Source organism: Strigops habroptila, chromosome 7, assembly GCF_004027225.2.
Source record: "Strigops habroptila isolate Jane chromosome 7, bStrHab1.2.pri, whole genome shotgun sequence".
Taxonomy (NCBI): Eukaryota; Metazoa; Chordata; class Aves; order Psittaciformes; family Psittacidae; genus Strigops; species Strigops habroptila.
This window is the reverse complement of record NC_044283.2, coordinates 51,305,701-51,324,724: the sequence shown is the minus strand read 5'-3', so window position 1 is coordinate 51,324,724 and position 19,024 is coordinate 51,305,701. Positions and strand designations below refer to the sequence as shown.

The 19,024-nt window shown below is 37.7% G+C and overlaps 1 protein-coding gene across 4 annotated transcripts in view; it reads right to left on the bottom strand.

The window, feature by feature from the left end:
• Nucleotides 1–19,024, bottom strand: part of RAP1GDS1 (Rap1 GTPase-GDP dissociation stimulator 1) — a 99,544-nt gene that overhangs the window by 30,449 nt on the left and 50,071 nt on the right. For all 4 annotated transcript variants that reach the window (XM_030492053.1, XM_030492054.1, XM_030492056.1 and 1 more), the window contains exons 3-4: nucleotides 15,953–16,075; nucleotides 11,265–11,390 (exon numbers count right to left, since the gene is read on the bottom strand). In XM_030492053.1, coding sequence (XP_030347913.1) covers nucleotides 11,265–11,390; nucleotides 15,953–16,075 — 249 coding nt within the window. The remainder of the gene's footprint in view (nucleotides 1–11,264; nucleotides 11,391–15,952; nucleotides 16,076–19,024) is intronic.

Below are 19,024 nucleotides of genomic sequence, written 5' to 3'. Positions count from 1 at the left end.
AGTTTTAAAATATAGCAGTCTGGTTCCTCTGTTATTCTGAACTTTAATATTTAAATTACAGTTTAGAAGTCATTTCAGAAATGTCCCTGGGCCTGTAAGGATGCACACTGTTATTTAAATGTGTATATGGTGAGTAAACCCACCAGCTAGTAAAAATTAGCTAGGCGTCTACAATTTTGGTGATGATGGTAACATAGCTAGTTAAATAATGACTAAGTAAAAGCATAGAAAATTATGTTTGGGATAGTCATGTACTGAATGGTTGTTTGAAAGCTCGTCCATTTTTGGTTTGTTTTGTTTTTTCACCAAAAAAGGTAAGGTATGAACACTCTGTATTACCTTTGCCTATCATATCTTACATCATGATGGCCATAGTGCCTCTGCGTCCCCAACAGTTCTTTGCTAAATCTTTGTTACCGAATCTTCATTCTAAAATATGAATTTTGTTTTTCACAATAAAATTTCATATGCAATGACATTTCTCAGTAGGGGCGCTCAAATTGGTCTAATTCATTCCATATTCTTTTGCCAGTTCATGTTCTACAAAGGTTTACTGGTGTAAATAATTGCACTGGTATAAATGGTGCAAGCCAGTGAGGGAAAGGATGATTTGTATGATCAAGGTCCATGATTTGCACAAACCAAGCTGCCAAGACAGCAGCTTTTGGTGACACGAAAAAATAATATAGTATTTCTTTTAGCATTCTTTTACTCTGCAATTAGGTGAAATGATCAAATTATTTAAATTATATACTGCCATTTTACTTTTAAGTGTTTCATCTTTATTTCACTTGGGTACAATCCTGCATTCTTTTTCACCTAGGTGCTTTGTGGGTAACTTGATGAACTAATTTACAGTAGCCCAAGTTGGGAGTGGGAAGAGTTCTTTCTACATGTTCTATTTTTATTTTCCCCTGTTTTTTAATTAGGTTCTCTTCGCATGGTTTTTGTACTGAGGCATTCATCTGCTTCTGCTGCTTATTCTTTCACCTGAAGTCATAATAACCTGTGATATCAAACTGGCTACTGCAGAGGAAATTATGATGTGACAATGTGACATACAGAAAATTATGACTGTGCATGGGTAAAAACCAGCAGGAGTAGAACTCCAAAGGAAGAAAGGTCCTGTTTACACGTTTTCCTCTCTTCGTATTAAGAAAATAGAGAAAATACTAAAAAACCACTATTAGAGTCAAGCCCTTAGCTAGTGTAAACCATGCACTCTATGAAGATATTAGGAAAAGCATTGCCACTTACATAAACTGGGAGCTTACCTTTCCTCCCCCCATCTGAACACTGTAAAGGTAAAACTTTTAATGCAATGTTGTCGTTCAGTTTTAATACTTGACCCTACTTTTTATGTTCGATCTGTGCATGCTTTTAAATCACCGGATTCTGGACCTTGTCAATTCTTTGACTGCAAGACTCCAGACTACAATCCTGTTACAGGACACACAGCAGCGCATTAATTTTATGTTTTCAAGGAAAGTAAGGTTCATGTAATTATATTGCACTATTATTGTTTGCTACTTTTTCCATGTCTTCTATTCATAAAAGGGATAGGACACAGCAATACTGTGTTTTGAGATTCCTGTTTTAATAATTTGAAAGATAATTTTGGAGATTGCTCTGTCTATCTTGTACTGAAATTTCCTTTCCCTTTATTTAAATCCTTCAGGAATATAAGACTCTGATTACCAGAAGTAGTTTCGTTTGTTTTATTTGCTTATTGATTAAAATCAATCAATATAGCCTTAAAATTTTTGCTTTATGGAGAAAAAATAATCTTGACTTAGTCATGCTTGCTTCAGAGATAAACAGAACAGTCTTCTAATCAGTGCATCTTAAATTGCTGACAACTATCTTTAGCCCTAACTCCAGCTGCATTGAGGGTATTGTCTCATAAGTTATTATTTTAGAAATTATTGCTAAAATAGTAAATATGTAAACACTAAACTAGAAATGCGAACAGAATGCTGTCTTTCAATATAGCGCCTTCAAGGAGTGAAAATATGTAGCATTGATCTTTTTGGATAAAACTATTGCCAGTGTATTTGCTGGCTAATGACAACTGATGCTTATTTTTCATATTCCCCTTACGTCAGGTACATACGAGAAAAATCAAATGCTTCTGATTTCAGACAAAGGAACAGTGATGAATTTACTGTTCAAGACTTCTTAATACTTCACTTCCAGTCAAATTCTACTAGTGGACCTGAGATTTCAATATAACAGCAGAAATATTTTTATCAGCAACAAGATATATATAATACTACTAGTCACAGCATTGTCAGGTGATTTGTTATGGATTCCAAGGAGATTTTACTTTTGAAGTGCAATTTCCACTACTGAATTCTATTTGAAAATAAGCCAACCGGTATGAGGAAGTTCTAGATACACGAAAGTCTGGTAAAGGCCCTCAAAGTTGAATGTAGCACTTCCTTCTGTCTTCCTTTTCATGTACAATATGATTACAGCAGATTCTTCAGTTGATTTTATAACTCTATGCAACTCCCTAGTAATTCCATTGCAGTCAAACAAATTACTCTAGGTTTATGAGAGCATAAGTCAGAGCTAAAGCCAGCCTATGCTTATTATTTTATACAGCATGAAATAAATCATGGAATCCAATTATAGAGTAAAACACCAGGCAGTTTTTCTACACTGGTAAGCAGGCATTTATAGCATCTCATGCTATTAACAGAATAAACCTGCACACAGCAATTAATTTAAAATTTTTACTCCCAGGCCTAGAGTGCAATGTTGTCTCTCAGCTTCAAACTCGCCAAGAACAAGACTGTGAACCGAGCATAGCACAGTTACAGTCTGTGGCAGAACAGGGGCATTCTGCGGGGTGCTGCTGAAGGCAGCTTGGCAAAAAGCTTTGCCTGGTATTATGTGAGAGTGGTACAGCTAGCTGCAGCTGTGAGTCCCCACTAAAGCAGCCAGAGGAACAGCCTCAGAAAGTGTGTAATCCATGGGGATTTGGAGGTTGGGAAAAGCCCAAGAAGCAAAAAATGAAACAAAAAAACCAAACAACAACACCTTCCATACAGCCTATTTGCAGATCCTACTAGGCCCTGGGAGCAAAGAAAACTATTCATGGAAGTGAAAAAGTAACAAGTAGCCCTGGGATCCAGGATGAGCTGCGGTGAGTCTTGGGGCTGGGGTCAGTGCTATTCTTGTGCCAAATCATGAAGCCTCGGGGGAGTGAGAGGACGTGGCCTTCTAAAGCAACTCCAAGTAGCAGTGTGCAGCCCACATGGAGGTGCTAACCTATAGAAGATTCTTGTATCTGAAATATTGTAGAATACAGCCTGATAAAGACCAGCAAAGTGTTTTGTTTTAGGAAATCTTTTACCTCCTTAGCAGAAGGCAACCCACTGATTTGGCCAGAGGGCAACTAGCAATGCACTATGAATGCAGAACAGCCTATGCTCAAGAAGCAAGGAGGTGGCAAGATGTGGTTGGTAAACTGGACACTGGCTCAGGTAAGTGATTCTTTTCTCAGAGAAATGTGAATGCTGTTGTATATGGGGCATTCACCCCACCCACCCTGACTCCTCAGGCCATTCTGCTGGCTGGACAGCTAACCAGACACAGCAGTCTCAGGATCAAGGAGGCGTAGAGACTAACTTTGTTCATACACAGTGACACTTTATGTGACAAGAACACAGCTTTGTTATTGCTAATGCTAAAACTATCTTGCTATTATCTGTAGTTTTATCTAACTTGTTCACCATTTTTATCAAGTACTTAGGCTGCAGCTTCCTCTGGTAGGCACTATCTCTTGATTATATTAGTGTGCAAACAGTATTATAGAATCCCTCTAACTAAACAGAATCCTGGTCCCTTGGCTGAGACATTCAAGAACTTCACTGCATTAAGGGATACATTTCACTAATACAGTTCTTTGCCAGTAATGTCCAGTTTCTGTTTCTGAGAGTTGCACAGTATTCCTTAGATATGAACACAAGAAATGTAACTGAATTTAGGTGATTTGCATGTTGCATGTTAACTTTGTGCTGTTACTACACTGTATGAAATGCTGTGTAAAACCAGATGCCTATGTAGTTATCATGTAAACAGCTAAAAGGCTTGGCCTGTGCAAGATATGCATGGTGCAGTGTTGCAAAAATCTGCAGAAGTGGATCTGAGAGTACAACAACACTATATTCTACATTATTATTTAAGAAGCTATCATTATATAATTAGAATGTATTAAGCCACAAATTTTAAAGGAGAAGAATAATGGCTGTGAGCTTATAAAAAAAATTAATAAATGCTTACTTCCCAGTTATACATAAGCAATGTTTAGCAAGACACTAACAGACTCTTTCTTCTGTTTTCCATGGTAATTCAGTTGGTGTTTTCTACCATTGTTGATTTCATGACAGTTGATATTTCTAGTCACGTCTATTGTTCTAAATAAAGTGGACTAAGCTAGACACTTTGGCCATGTCTAACAAAGCCCCTCTGTTTTCCTTGGGGCTTAAAAGCAAAAATATGACTGCAGTTATCTATAAAATATGAACAATTTCAAGTATCTTAAAAGGCAAAGTGAAAAAAAGACATGAAAAGGGAGCTTGAATTGAAAAGAGTGAGTTACAAATCTTGTGTTGTTCATTATAGTTACTGAAATTCTAAAAGCTAGGGGAATTCCAAGTTTTTGCCTTTTATATATTTTTTAGCTTTGAAGTATGAAGAAACAGATCAGTTCTAAAAAAAGTTTGAGTCTTTAACTTGCTGTTAGGGTGGCAGCAAGATCTAGTGAATAATGCAGGATTTCTCCACAAGTCTGCTCATGACCTTTCCTAAGACCCTGGAAACACCTTCCATCTCTTACCCTTCTTCTTTTTCTTTTTTTCTTCCCTAATTTCCTTGTTGCCTGTGGTTTCTATTTTGACTGTAAATTAAGGTGTCTCTGAGCCTGTTGGAATATGAGCACTACACAAATTTTACAGACTGTGAATGAAATGCTGGAGGAACAGAAAGTTAAGGCATCAGAAAAAATCTGCTTTGTTTCTTAGATTTTATTTTCTTTGTACTTGTACAAAGTTCTGATCTACTTATTCTGCTTATTCAAATAATCTTCCTAGAAAAAACAGGAAGAGGAAAAATATTTGTACTGCAGAAAATAAGTAATTTGGTTTTGTTTTCTTTTCTTTTAAATTATTTTTTTCAACTCCAGGTGGGCTTTTTTGAAGTTTTGGCTTAATTCAAAAGGATTTTGCCACTTGTGTTAGCAGAGTTAATACATGGAACGAAACTTTCTAAAAGAGTAATAGCCTGAGATTGAGAATTCATGCTTTCCATATCACCTCTCAGATGGCTCCTTCTGATGCTCTAGGAAAATTTTCTCATCATTTTGATTCCATTTAGGCCAGCTATAAAATCAGTAAATTACAATAATATTGTTGAACTGCTTCCTAAGAACATTCATGATTAATTGCTGATAAGTACTAAATATTACTGTGAAAGTATATGTTAGCATGCATACGGTATGCTTAGTTTCTAGCTGATGCAATACTTGTGCTGCAGAGGCTTAGAAAAACTACTGCACTATCAGGGACTAACTTAAAAATCCTATAGTTTTCTAAGACTCTGACATGCCTTGGAGAGGAAAGATCTAAGGGTAAAACAGTATTATTATACAACTGAAAACTAGAATTTTAATTGTCTGCAAGCTGTTCTAAGCAGCATTCCAGCAACAAGTTAAAGCCTCTGGTCTCAATTTCATTATATTGCTTGAGAAACAGCTTAGTAGGTGGCATTTGCATTTGGTAGCATCTAGTACCATGAAAAGTGAAAGATTGTAGTAAGATGCTGCATGAATCAGAGTGACCTTCATAACAATGATTAGCCAATAGTGTACCATTATCAACACCAGTTGTGTTCTAGGATTCTGCTGGTTTTCCATATGGTACTAATAAAGGTTATGCCCTTTTTTTTTTTTTTAAGAAAATTGAATTTGACTTCTTTGCAGTATGTTTAATTCTTAAGCATCTGGTTTTCTGGTTTAGATTCTGAAATTCATCTCATCTCCTCAGAGGAGATGTATGTAAGTGTGCAATTGAGTTGTTTCTTATTTTTGTACTTAGCCTTTCTTAGCAGACCTTTGCAAGAGGTTTGTACATCCTTACAGGATGCACAGCTGAGTATAGAGAATTTACAGTACGTGTAAGATCTTTTTAAGAAGTGCTATAATGTTCATGGTATGGTGTTAAGGCTGGGATCAAGAGAGATCCAGGTCTACATGAAAGGCCACATTGCTGAAATTCAGCAAGGAGGTCTTACCATCAATACAAGGAAGACTGGGTAGATAACAAAGAAATGTACAGCTTGGGAAATCAGAAAAGGATCCAGTAAATTTCCTGCACAAAAAGCAGCTGTCAGAGAAGAGCTTTTACAGAATGAGTTGGCAGTTTGAATTTCTTTCCAGTTCTATAGCTGTTTATTTTATCAAGTATGGTTGGCGAGAACATGTACTCACGCTGGTGGTTTCATGAAGAATCAAGGTTGTGAATGGGTACAAAAAGCAATAGCTTTGAGATTCCCCAAAGAGGTCTCTAAGAACTACCATTAATATGAATATTATGGAAGGGCAGAATGGGAAATTTTTCATTTCCCTTATAAGATATATGGAGATCTTATTTTCATTTGATGGCTTTCTGAATATGTGGATGCTCTAAACAAGAAGAAGGAATTACTATCTAATAGGTAAGAGTCTAACCTAATCTCAACTGAAGTCAATAAGAATTACTCCCTCTAGTCTGAATGGCTACTGAATCAGGTTCTAAATATCCTAGCCTTTCACTTCCTCTTACAAGTATTACTTTTACAGCATAATTATGGCAGCTTCTGTAGTGTGCCCAATGCTATGTAAAACTACAGGAAAATAGTTGTCAGTAAGTTCAAAACTGAAGTGTGTAACACACTACCTGTGGAAAGATCACTGAGATTAAGTTTGTGATGTGCATCCTATCTTAATGATAAAAAATATTGTGACACGATTATCTGTTAAGAAAATACTACTATTTTAATATAGCATCATCTTCCATTAATTTTTTTGACTGAAATTTATGTGGTTGGCCTGATCTTTCATCTCTACAAACCACATTAGTGTGTAGGATGTCAGAGCAGGACAGAGGCCTGGCTACAGACAGGTTATGTCTTTTGCCTTCATTCTCATGTTGGTCTTGCAAGAAGGCAGGCCTAATTTGAAAACTGTGGTCTGAGTTTCCCTGTCCCCCAAGCACTCAATCTGCCACATGACTCAAGTCACCACCATCTTCCCAGTCTACTGGGAAAGAAGCCAGCAGAGAGAGCTGAGGCATGTACTAACCATCAGGTTGTGCATGAAGTGATCGCAAGATGCAATTCGTATAATGCTGTTCTTTAACTTAATATCCCAACTACCAGGGCTGATGGTAGCAAATCATTTTTAGGCTTTATCTACAGCAGAATTAACTAATCTGCTCTGACTTAAGACATTGCTTTTTGTAGCAAGAGCCACGTTATGTTAAACATAACCTTTCCTGAACAATGGAGATGAGATCTTCATGTTGCATGTGGAACCAAGATGCAGGGATAACTTAGAACAGTTTTGAAGGTATGCCCTATTAGTCTGTAACATCTGTACACCTGTAACAGCCCTAAATGAACAAGCTTACTAAAGAAACAGCACTCGGGAGAATGGCCGGGGGGGGGGGGGTAGCTGGAAAGAAGGAGACACGACTGGAAAGAAAGTAGAAAAGTAGCTATAGTTTGATTCACGGATAATGAGTTGTGAAGCAACTAGAAGGATAGTTCTTATGCTCTGACTGGACAATGCCTAAGAATTTAGCTTTGATTATAAGTAAAGAACATAACTGGTGGTTAAAAGGAATGAGTAGGCTAGGAGCTTTGTATCTACTAATACAGTTCAGGCAAAATTCTGTCCCTGAGTGAGGCTGAGGAATCCGTTGTCTGGGGATATGGAAGTACAAGCAGCTGTATTTGGTACAGGCTGTAGATATAGTCAGGGAGAATGCAGGAGGAAGAGCAGGAGAGATCACGTCTGCATTTCCTTGCTTTGCACTTTCTGCTTTGACAAAGATTTGGGGGCCGAGGTGTATGTGGCATTTACTAGATAAAGTGTGTAGAACAATTACAGGCTGTACAAGAACATGCAGTAATGTATCTGTTCTTAAATTGTAAGACAGCACTGAGCAGTCTGCATACTGCTGATTAGTTAAATTCATTGCTTCTGACTTAAAATCTTTTTGGCTGCCTCAATTGTTTCTTTCATCTTTGCATACAAGAGGAAGGTTGGGAGACTAAAAGCCCCATCAGTACTAACAAAGGTTCCTTATACTCTGCTTTGCAATTGTATTTGACTGTATTCTTGATGTTCAGAGACTCATAAAGCAGATCTCTTCACAACATAAATGCTTCAAAAAGGATGCTCTCAAGGCTGCTTGGGATAAATTTGACCTATTTTTTCCTCTTTAGCTGTTTATGAGATGCATTTAATTCTCTATATTTTCTTCCATGCTCAAACAGGCAATTCAGTATTATTTCAGTGGGCTAACACTGACAAGCACCCAGACAATAACACTGTGCATATGTACCTCAACAGAGAATTGAAAATCTATCAGTAAGTCAAGAGGTTTTCATTTCCTGTTTTCTGTGAGGAGATAAATCTGTTCAGTAAGGTCTCTGGCCACCAAGTGTGTAATTGCCCTTCTATCTTGTGGAAGGTACTAATCCTTTTCCAGCACTGGGACTTCGCCATGAATTACCTTTCCATAGCAGCTGCGTTCCAGGAGTAGGCCCTCCTGAACTTATGTGGCAATGGTCTTGCCTTCATGCAGCAACTCTGGTATCTGTGAATTCCAAGAAACCACTACCATTTTCATTTAATCAAGAAAAAGTTTCAGACCGTCCTGAAATCGTCTGTGGCAATGCCACTTTTAAGGGGCCTTCCCTGCAGGAAAAGCCATTTGTCCCACAGCTTTCATCCTGAACCATGCAGACTTCTCTCAAAAATAGAGACCTGATTAACAGCTTTTCACACAAACTCTCACTAAATGAAGTGATGCATGCTTGCTGGGGTGAAATACAGGATAATTGGGACTTTCAATAAATAGAAAGGTTGCTATGAGCCATTCAGTATGGGCTTGATTTCAGAGTTTCAGCCTAACATCGATTTAGAACTTAATGACCTTTTTCTTTACAGCATGTTATATTTACATGGGCAGTAGGAGTGAAAAAACACTCATATATATGGTAAAATATAGTTACTGATGTATTTCAAGTTCCTATATGAGTCGCAATTATCAGAAGGGGTATGCTTTTGTCTCAATTGAAAAGAAAAAGACTATCAATGCATAACATTTTTTATTAGAAATATTGGCCTCCATACCTTTGTTTAAAGCTTTCTGTTAGGAAAAAATAATAGTCATAAATGAAAATATATTAAATTTCATAATAATAAGCATTTTGTAAGTATTTGTCCTAAATAAGAATTTAAGATAGGGTACCTAACTACATAATCATTACACATTAAGATAATATATAGTCAGATAGGGTGGATGTGATACATAAGCACTGTAAATAGCCTCTTCTACTCAAATCCAAGATGCTAATCTTGATTTTTGTGACATTTTATTACACTTTACATTAATCTTATTCAAATCCACAGGGAAGCTAGTGACTGTCCTCCCACAGGAGCACAGCAACATATAGCATATAGAACACTCCGCTGCCTACTGTAGATTTTATCAGTGCCAGCTTTGCTCCACAGAAGGGCAACACTGGGCATGTAATACAGATTTTCTGTACTGGATAAATCCTGAGCTGTAAAAGCCAGCAGCAGTCTATAATGCCTGATACTACAAAAATAATTTTTGTGTGTCCTTATTTTATTTCATGAAAAAATGTGGGTTGAACAACAATGACATGAATAGTTCTGTAGATTTTGCTAGTATGAAATAAACTAGTGCCACCTGGGAGTGACCTTTATATCACGTACGACCCTGAAATAAAATACAGTAAATAAATTATGTTATATAAAGCTCAACAGCTTCTACTTGAAGTTTCCATGGGGAAGCAGCTGTTCAGTTGATTAGTCACCTTAAAATCCTAAATGAAAGAATTATACATTAACATCCTCAAGAAGTAGTTGTCTGTAAATGGAAATGCAAGCATGGAAAATCTGATCAACTTCCCTGAGGTCAAAGGCAAGGTAATTTAAAACAAAATAAAACATAAATTTACAAATTAGGATTAAAAAAAGTAGCAAAGAGAAAGGCTACCAATAATTCATTTTTTTCAACAGTTTTCTTAACACCAGAACTTTTAGTAAATGCAACACATAGTACAAAGAAAATTTCTTGCCATATGAAATAAGGCACTAAATCTGAAGATAACAAAATGCTTTTACAATTCATCTCACTTCCCATCTGCAGACACCCATAGGCTTCTAATTCCTTCACGTGCATAGAAAGATGTTCCTGGTGTCTCTGCTTTTGTACCATATTTATTGTGCACTGGCTTTTATAAAAATAATTAAAGTAATGGATAATAAGGCTGCATTTTCAAATCACTGCAGCCACTGGTTTGGTCTTGCAAATGACAAATCCATGCATGTAATCAGCACATGGAGTCACAATTGCATTTCAAAACTCAGTTGGTTGGCAGAACATAATTCATTGTGCCCACAAAAAGCTAAAAAAATGTACCAACCTCCCCTCTGCTCCATAACCCTTGACAACCAAAAATACCAATATGTAATATTGGAGCAACCAATTGGCCACACGAGAATTTGAGAATCAGCAACATAGCTTAGGCGTCATTTCAGCCACATGTGTAGCTCTGCACAGCTTTGAGACTGTTAAAATATGAATATTCCCTTCTGACTCTGTTCCCTTCTGAGATATTCTGTCTGAGGAAGAATTAAGTATTCAGGCTGCTGCGTATGTAGCACCTGCTCTTTGAAAACCTCGCTCGTTATGTTTAAGAAAAATGAAACCCAGGATCACAACTCTTTTCTATTTTTACATTCAGTTGTATCACAATATCAAACCAGTTTTTTTAATCTTTCACAAAAGCGCAATGCAAGTGTGACATCCAGCTGTCCCATACAATCAGAAAGTCACATGGTAAATAAAAATCAAGAAAAGGCAAAAATTACCCCTCCAGTACATAATGTACAGAACACCAAGCCATTCCCCTCCATCCTACAAGACCAGCTACAAGATATGGCATATTTCAACACTCACGGCTATCGTAGCATATATTGCCCAGGGCACGTCCTGTTTGAAGCAATACTTCCTGGTCTTTGCAGTTTAACAGCTGCACCAAAGGTGGGATCAACCCAGCATCCACACATGGGTTCCGCATAAATTCTGCAAATAATGCAAAGCCTGTTAAAGCAAGCTGGCTATTGTCAGTTTCATCCGTTCTAGTTACACTGGCATTGCAACTGGGCCTTTTATCAGGATAAACATTTGCATAGACAAACAGTGTAAGTTCTTATGTGAGTTTCTAGAGAATAAGCCCAAGTCAGGATTTGGGCTTATGTTCTTTCCATTAGTTGTTAATTTAGAAGGAATTAAGAGTATTTAATTGACCTCCATGGAAACTAATTTAACATAGCTCAGATCGAGCATGTTGTTAGCATCATAAAGAACTGCCGAAAAGAACAACAAATTCACAACCTTTTTCTCCACCCCAACAAATTCAACATAAATTAAAATTACTAAATAACACAAGATTACTTAAAACTAGTACTCATACTCCAAAATGAGCAGCATTTTTTTACCCTCTATTCCCTTAATTAGAACTTTTGAAAAGCTTTTGCTCTAAAAAAAAATTTAAAAAGGCATTAAAGCTAAGTAACAGGCTCTTTATTTGGAAGGTAAGGAACGGAAAAGAAAAAGAAAGAATAAGAAATACAAGAGAGTTTAAGTGAGCCCAAAGGCCTGTAGCTTTCCACATTCTAACTGATGCCCTCCATGGGAGGAAAGCTAGAGGACGCATCCACTGGGAAGCTCTCTGCCTTTCTGTCCTTTCTTTCTGCTATGTTCCCCAGCCACAGAGAACCAAAGTATTATTTCACATCCATGCAATAGTCATAGATAGATAATTATCATGATGTCAGAGAGATAAAGGACTGGTCTTCAAAAGTAACTATAGTTAGGTAGGCATTGTGCAGCACATTTTACAAGGGAAGTTTACAGAAGCAACCACCTGATACACTCATAGTGTCACTTAATAGTTTACTACAGAGCACCCTTCATAGAGGTAGCACTGTAATAGGCAAAAGGTCAATACGTTTTTGATCTGTGAATTGCAAATTATCTCTTCCTTATCCTAGACTATGTTGGATTTTCCAAAATTAGTTTACCTTTGTGTTACTTGGTCATTTATGAGACAGAATGAACCAGGGTGTGTGATCCCCATAAAAAGATATGAAAAAGTTTTTCTGATTCTGGACCAACAGAAACCCTCATACCAATAGTCAAACATTTCATACAATGCTTGAAGTACAAATACATCTTCTTAAATACTCCCTTGGTGCACCTATTACAATGTTCTTTGGCGTTTCTGTAGATATAAAATGTTATATCTTTTGTAGTTAATCTTGCAGTTTTATTTTAGCTAAAGAATTAATTGTCATAGAGGTAGGCAGTTCTCACATGATGATAAACTTTGATACATCAACAAGCAGATGAAATAGAATCAGCAATACCTATACACTTGCAAAGGTTCAACAGAAGATAGCACTTTTTGAAACTGTAGACAGATGCTATATTGTGATAAAGAGTGACAGTATGCATCTTAATGAACAGAACAAATATCAGCTACATGTGTTCTTTAAACTTGGTCTTTCCATGTCCTTGTAACTTTTTGTCTATTTCTTTCTTTATGTCCCATTTTCATATTTATCTCAACGTTTATTTATTCAATGTATTATGTTCCTCCCTCTATCTTCTCTGTCCCCTCAGCCTCTTCCTCTCTTAATTGCCTGCAAAAACTTTGCTCTGTTCCCCAGCTTCTCCCTGCATCTCTTTATTTAACACCCTCTAGTTTACCCGAGTCTCTACATCATCCTGGCCTGTCACAGGAAATGGAACTTGTTCTCTCCTAAATGACTGAGAGGTCTCAGTCTGTTCTTTTGTATTGTCAGGTTCTTGGTCATGTGGTAAAAAGGAGTAAGAACCCTTTCTCCACCCTCCCTCCATCTGGAGTGAGCAGAAGCTTTCAGTCTTCCATTCAGCAACAAAATAATTAGGCCATATGCTGAGCAAACTTTTATTTGTCAAGGTCATGTAAGGGCAAGGAGTAAAAGAAATGGTGCCATATATAGCAAGATAGATCTGTGAAACAGCAACGAAAATATGGTAACTGCAACTATATTTGCAGGTGATAACTACATAGAAGTAATAGAAGAAAGAGAAGGTAATCAAGTACAGAGGCATTTAGAAGATTTTCACTAACCTGGCGGGGAAATGAAGCAGATCCTTTGAAGGAAACAGTGAAGTAAGAAGTTAGGAGGAGAACCACTGAGGACAGAGTAACATAAACCAAAGAAGGACAAGATTTCGAAAGAGAAATGCAATTGTGTTGTAGTATTACAGATTGTGAAGATGATGTTCTCCTTCCTATACCTGGCAAAGAAGAGGAGACTAAAGACCTTGGAAGAGAGTTTAAAAAGTCCACAATGGGGAGAGAAACTCCGCATAGCAAATGCATCTGAGCCTTCAATATGCTCACATTTGAAAGGGAAATGGCTGTAGCTGGAGAGACAAGAGTGACTAAAAGGAGTTTTGTGTGTTTGGATATTTAAAATGGGAGAGACTAACACGAGCTCATGTTGTGAGGAGGAAGAATCATGTGAGCTGGAGAGGTGAAACAGAGCAAGAGCACAAAGAGGTGAAAAGGAGGAGATGAAACATGACAAAACCATCAAGGCATGTAGAGGAATTCGATGTGACCAGAGGTGGGGTGTGTGGGTGTGTGTACAGGACCAGATAAGGAGAATGGGAAAGGAAAACAAGAAGCAGGGAAGAAAAAAGATGCTCTTTTCTCAGGAAAGCCCAGATTCAGAGTTAGAGGCACTACTCCCAGCTCTGCCAGTGCTGCATGGTATTGACCACAGGGAAATCAGTTCAGTTGCCTGGGTTTAAAGCCTATCTGTAGGATGTTGATAACACAAAATTTCAAAAAGTGCCCTGAAGCTTGTTGAAAAGAGATGCAATATAAGCATTAAACACTTGTATTGTTATGTAAGAAAACAACAGAGCTCAAATGAGGTGTTTCCTGCTTATCTCAGTCTTGAAAGCACTGGGCACCTTAAATAACTTCTGAATACCTTCACTTTAACCTTGGCTGCCAGAGGTCCAGTTACACCTGCTAATAACTCTAAGAAAAAGACAAAAGCTATTTTGTATGATGAACCAGGTAAAATGCCAGCTCTTCTGAAGAATGTACTTATAATAGCAATTTAAAAGCTGGCAGGGAAAAGGATACTATTCAGGGATTTCATGTATTAACTCAGATTTGAAAGATACTGGCTAAAATGCTCTGTAAGAGAATCTTGCAGGAAACAATGCATAGCAATCAGTTAAGCTATTGTGAACACTGTTTTTATTCTTAACTTTCCCCTTTTTGAGATAGGAGCTAAAAGGACTTACTGTGGGGATACACGGTTCACTGCAACATTCTAAATATACTTATGAATTTACTAAGTACAGAAAAAGCATATGATACGGTTGCATGAATCTCATTCTGAAACATTTCTAAGTTTAAATTTCTATGTTTACATTTTTAACTGGTTATTTATCTAAATAATTTTAAAACTTAAAAACTAACCATGTATATCTTCTTTTCTTGTTAATGTTGTTTCTGAATATCCATATATAACATTGTCTCAAAATCAGTGAATTGGGTGGAGGAGGTCACACAGGGGCTATCAGTAAGAAGCTGTAGTATTGTGAGTCCAAAGAAAATGTGGAGAAGGAATGTGGAAATAGTCAGCAATAATTTAGCACCTTCTCTGAAGAGGCATGAGCATGAGAGTTTATAGAGGGAGAGAAGTATGGCTGCCAGCCCTGCATGTGGACAGCAGTTAAGAGGCATCCTACTTGTCTCAGCAGGGCCTCTGGGAAAGGAAAGCGCAAAATGCAGTCCGTTCCTCTTTGGCTGATATACAGCAGCAAGTTAAGGATTGAGGACAGTCAACCACAAACCTCCTCTACTCTCATCATAGGGTCTGCCTGTAGTGCCTGCCTGCAGATATGAGGCCATTTTTTGAGCTCAAGGTATGCAGGGTATTGGGTTTTAAGACTGGGTTTTAAGAGCTTTAAGATTATTCTTTCTAAAGAAAAAAAAAGTTTTATATTATCTCCTACATGACTGTATGTATATAATATATACCAAAATGTACCAGATTCTCATTTGGGATCTTGGGCTCTTATTCTACGCATATAATGCTCCTTAGGTAGGAGGTTTTGTTGTGGTATCAAATGCCTCATAATGATAATAATGTTGTCACAAATCTCAGACTAAAGAAACAATCTACTATCCCTTAACTACCTGTATACTTACTAGTGTTGTAACTACGTGCACTATATGTAACTGGATGCACAAATGACGCACATCCTGTTTTTCTACATGCACTTCATAATGCCAGTGGTGTGCTACTTCTGCCCAATAAATTATATTGTTAATTGTCTTAAAAACTAAATAGCATGAAAAGACTAAAAAAAATTTCATCAGCCAAATTCTGTTTAGATTTTATTAAAAAATAGAGAAATAAAATTTGACAAAACAAAATGAGTGAAAGGGAAGGATATGAAAGATGTCTAATCTACAAAATGAAAACATAAATGAAGTAAAACATACTGACAAGTGAGGTGAAAAACTGAAGATGTTCCAGCAGAAAAGTTCTTGTAGAAAACCTCACCATTTCTGGCTACTTCTGCTATGATGTTAGCTACTTTTGCTGTGCAGGAAGATTGTGGCGTCAACAGACTCCCGAACACCTGAAGAACTCCACTTTTCTGGATTTTTTCACTTGTCTCCATATCTGAAAAACACATCACACAAAAATGACTTGTGCATCAGCTTGCCTTGAGGAAGAAAAGAAAGAAAAGAAGGGAGAGTAACTTCTCAAAGGTAATTATTAAAGTAATTGTTTTCACATATAAGAAGCCAACTGCTATTTCAACGATGATATTTATTTTATACGATGTGCTCATAGAACTTAATACTTTGCCATTCCTAATCATTTGATCTTTATAAGGTGACTCTGTGTTATACAAGTTAATACAGTTACGTACTCATGCATACTAAAGGTCACGGAGTGATGTGCAGCAGCCTAAAGTATTATGTAAAAATCAAGGAACAGTACTCTGAAGTGATGAATTATTGGAAATGTTCAAGGAATGATGAGAGAAGTCGTTACAGCTGAGGGCACAGCTTAATGCAGTGCAGGAGTCTGAAACTGGTCTAGACTCCTCTTATACTCAGCTTGAGTATCTTCTGTGTTACACTGCTAAGCTACAGTAGCTCCAGTATAGTCTCAGTAGATGGGAAAGGCATAAATTACACTGAGTTTCTTGTAGTAGAGATCAGAGATTTGGAACAAAATCTTTCCTTTCTGCCTGTAATAGCAAGGAATTGTGCAGCTGCTCTGTAACAGGGCCCGACCTAGCATGGCTGGCTAACAGCTCTGTAACAAACTGAAAACTAACATTGATTAATGAATATTAAATGTAAGGTACTAGATACTAAAACATTTTGTTAATGTTTTCAAATAATGGCATATTTGAGACGAATATTAGTGTGACATACAATATGATTAGATGGCAGCTATCACTTTAGAAAGCAGCATGACTCCTTAAGCTATTCATAATTGAAGTTGCATTCTCCAGTGACGGCTGTGAGATGCTCTAATTGATGACTTTTGCAAAGCAAGACAAATCCATCAGAATGCAAGTCTGTTGTTCGACAACCCTGTCTTGCAGGGGCATTTTTAAGCACTACAGCATGCACAAACCCCCTCATATCATTTAAAAGCTTTACAGTAAGTGCATCTTAACATTTAAAAAATCATCACAGCTTGCCAGTAATGGTGAGAAACAGATGTAGATACTTCAGATTTGAGAAGACAGGCCTCTGAGCACCACTTTCTGCAATTTTTTAGAATCACCCTTACATTGGTATAAGAGCTATCAAGACAGTCAGGCTGGGCAGCAATAGTAGTAATCAATAGATTTGGGGTTTATATAGTGTCTTTCACACCTGGAAGAAAAGGAAGGGACATTATATACTCTTGAACAGCAAAGGAGGAGCCTTAAACTAATCCAAGTTTCATTTTTTTCAAGACAGCATTCTCTATTTTCTCCCTAAACAAGTAAATGCATATTTTGTACACCACAACTAGCTAGTCCTCTAGAACAGCAGTTTGCATTCACTCTTCAGCTGTGCTTCACCTGTGAATTGGTCATAACATGTCACTGGGCTCACCTCCTCCTCCTCCCTTTCCCCATTATCAGGGCTGTAACTGCTTTTTGACTTGTGGCAGCTCCAGGAGAACCCCTGCTGCCTCTGAGTGCAGGAGAGAGCCACTTGAGCTGACCCTGAACAGAAGCCAGCACAAGCTTGACAGAGGTGACTCATATGGGTTTTGTGGCTCACATACGCTATGTACGTTTCAGTGGCTGGGAGCCATTTTCTGTCTAGGTGATAGAAAATGGACTAAAGGGAGAGAACTTCAAGTCTGTATTGCAGTTATGCCTCTATTTCTGTATTCAATTCCATCTTGGAATGTTGGTCTTTGGCTAGGACCACTCATCTACAGTGTCAGTGATGACATCTGATTACAAACATTAGGTATAAAATGAAGATTGATTAATTTCAACACATCATGCATAATCACAGAATGGTTGAGGCTGGAAGGGACCACCAGAGGTCATCTAATCCATCCTGCCTGCTCAAGCAGGTTCACCTAGAGCACATTACTCAGGATTGTGTCCAGACAGCTCTTGAATATCTCTAAGGAAGGAGGCTCCACAACCTCTAACATCCCCTCTGAGCCTTCTCTTCTTTAGGCTGAACAGGCCCAGCTCCTTCAGCCTTTCCTCAGCCCTAAGTTTGCCTATGATGATGTCATGGGAGACAGTGTCAAAAGCCTTGCTGAAGTCCAGGTAGACAACATTCACTGCTCTCCTCGCATTAATCCAGCCAGCTGTCCCATCGTAGAAGGCAATGAGGTTGGTTAAGCATGGTTTTCCTTTGGTGAATCCACACTGACTACTTTTGATCACCACCTTGCCTTGAATGTGCCTAGAGATGGCCTCCAAGATGGTTCCACCACCTTTTCAGGGATGGAGATGAGTCTGACTGGCCTATAGTTCCCAGGGTCCTCCTTCTTGCCCTTCTTGAAGACTGGGGCAACTGATGCTTGCTTTCTTCCAGTCGTCTCCTGATTGCCATGACCTTTCAAAGATGATCAAGAGTGGCCTAGCAATGATGTCTGCCAGCTCCCTCAGCATTTGCGGGTGCGTCCTATCAGGGTCCCCCAAATATAAGTGCTAATTATTATTAACCTGTTTGCAATCTAGTTAAGTGCAATTTTTGAAATGCACTGAAATATAATGTAAAGGAGCTTATGGCTTATTTGGAAGCTTTTATAAGTTCTGACATATAGCATACACTTAATATTTTCCCATGGATATATATGGATATATATACACAGATGAAAGCAAAGTTTGAATTCAGAGAAAATCATATCAGGACTAATGACTGGTCCAGACAGCTGTCTATTAAAGAAGATACCCTCCTTCTCCCTTAAGTTCAAAACTGAAAGTGCAGAATTCAAAATGTAGGTATCTGTGAAGCTGTATTAGTAGGCAGGAGACATTCATGCATTTTCTCCTGCCACACTGCTGAGATATACAGTATCCAGTCTCGGTTTTACAATCTGTAGTTTGATGGACTTATTACTGTGCAAGGCATAAATTACATAAATAGA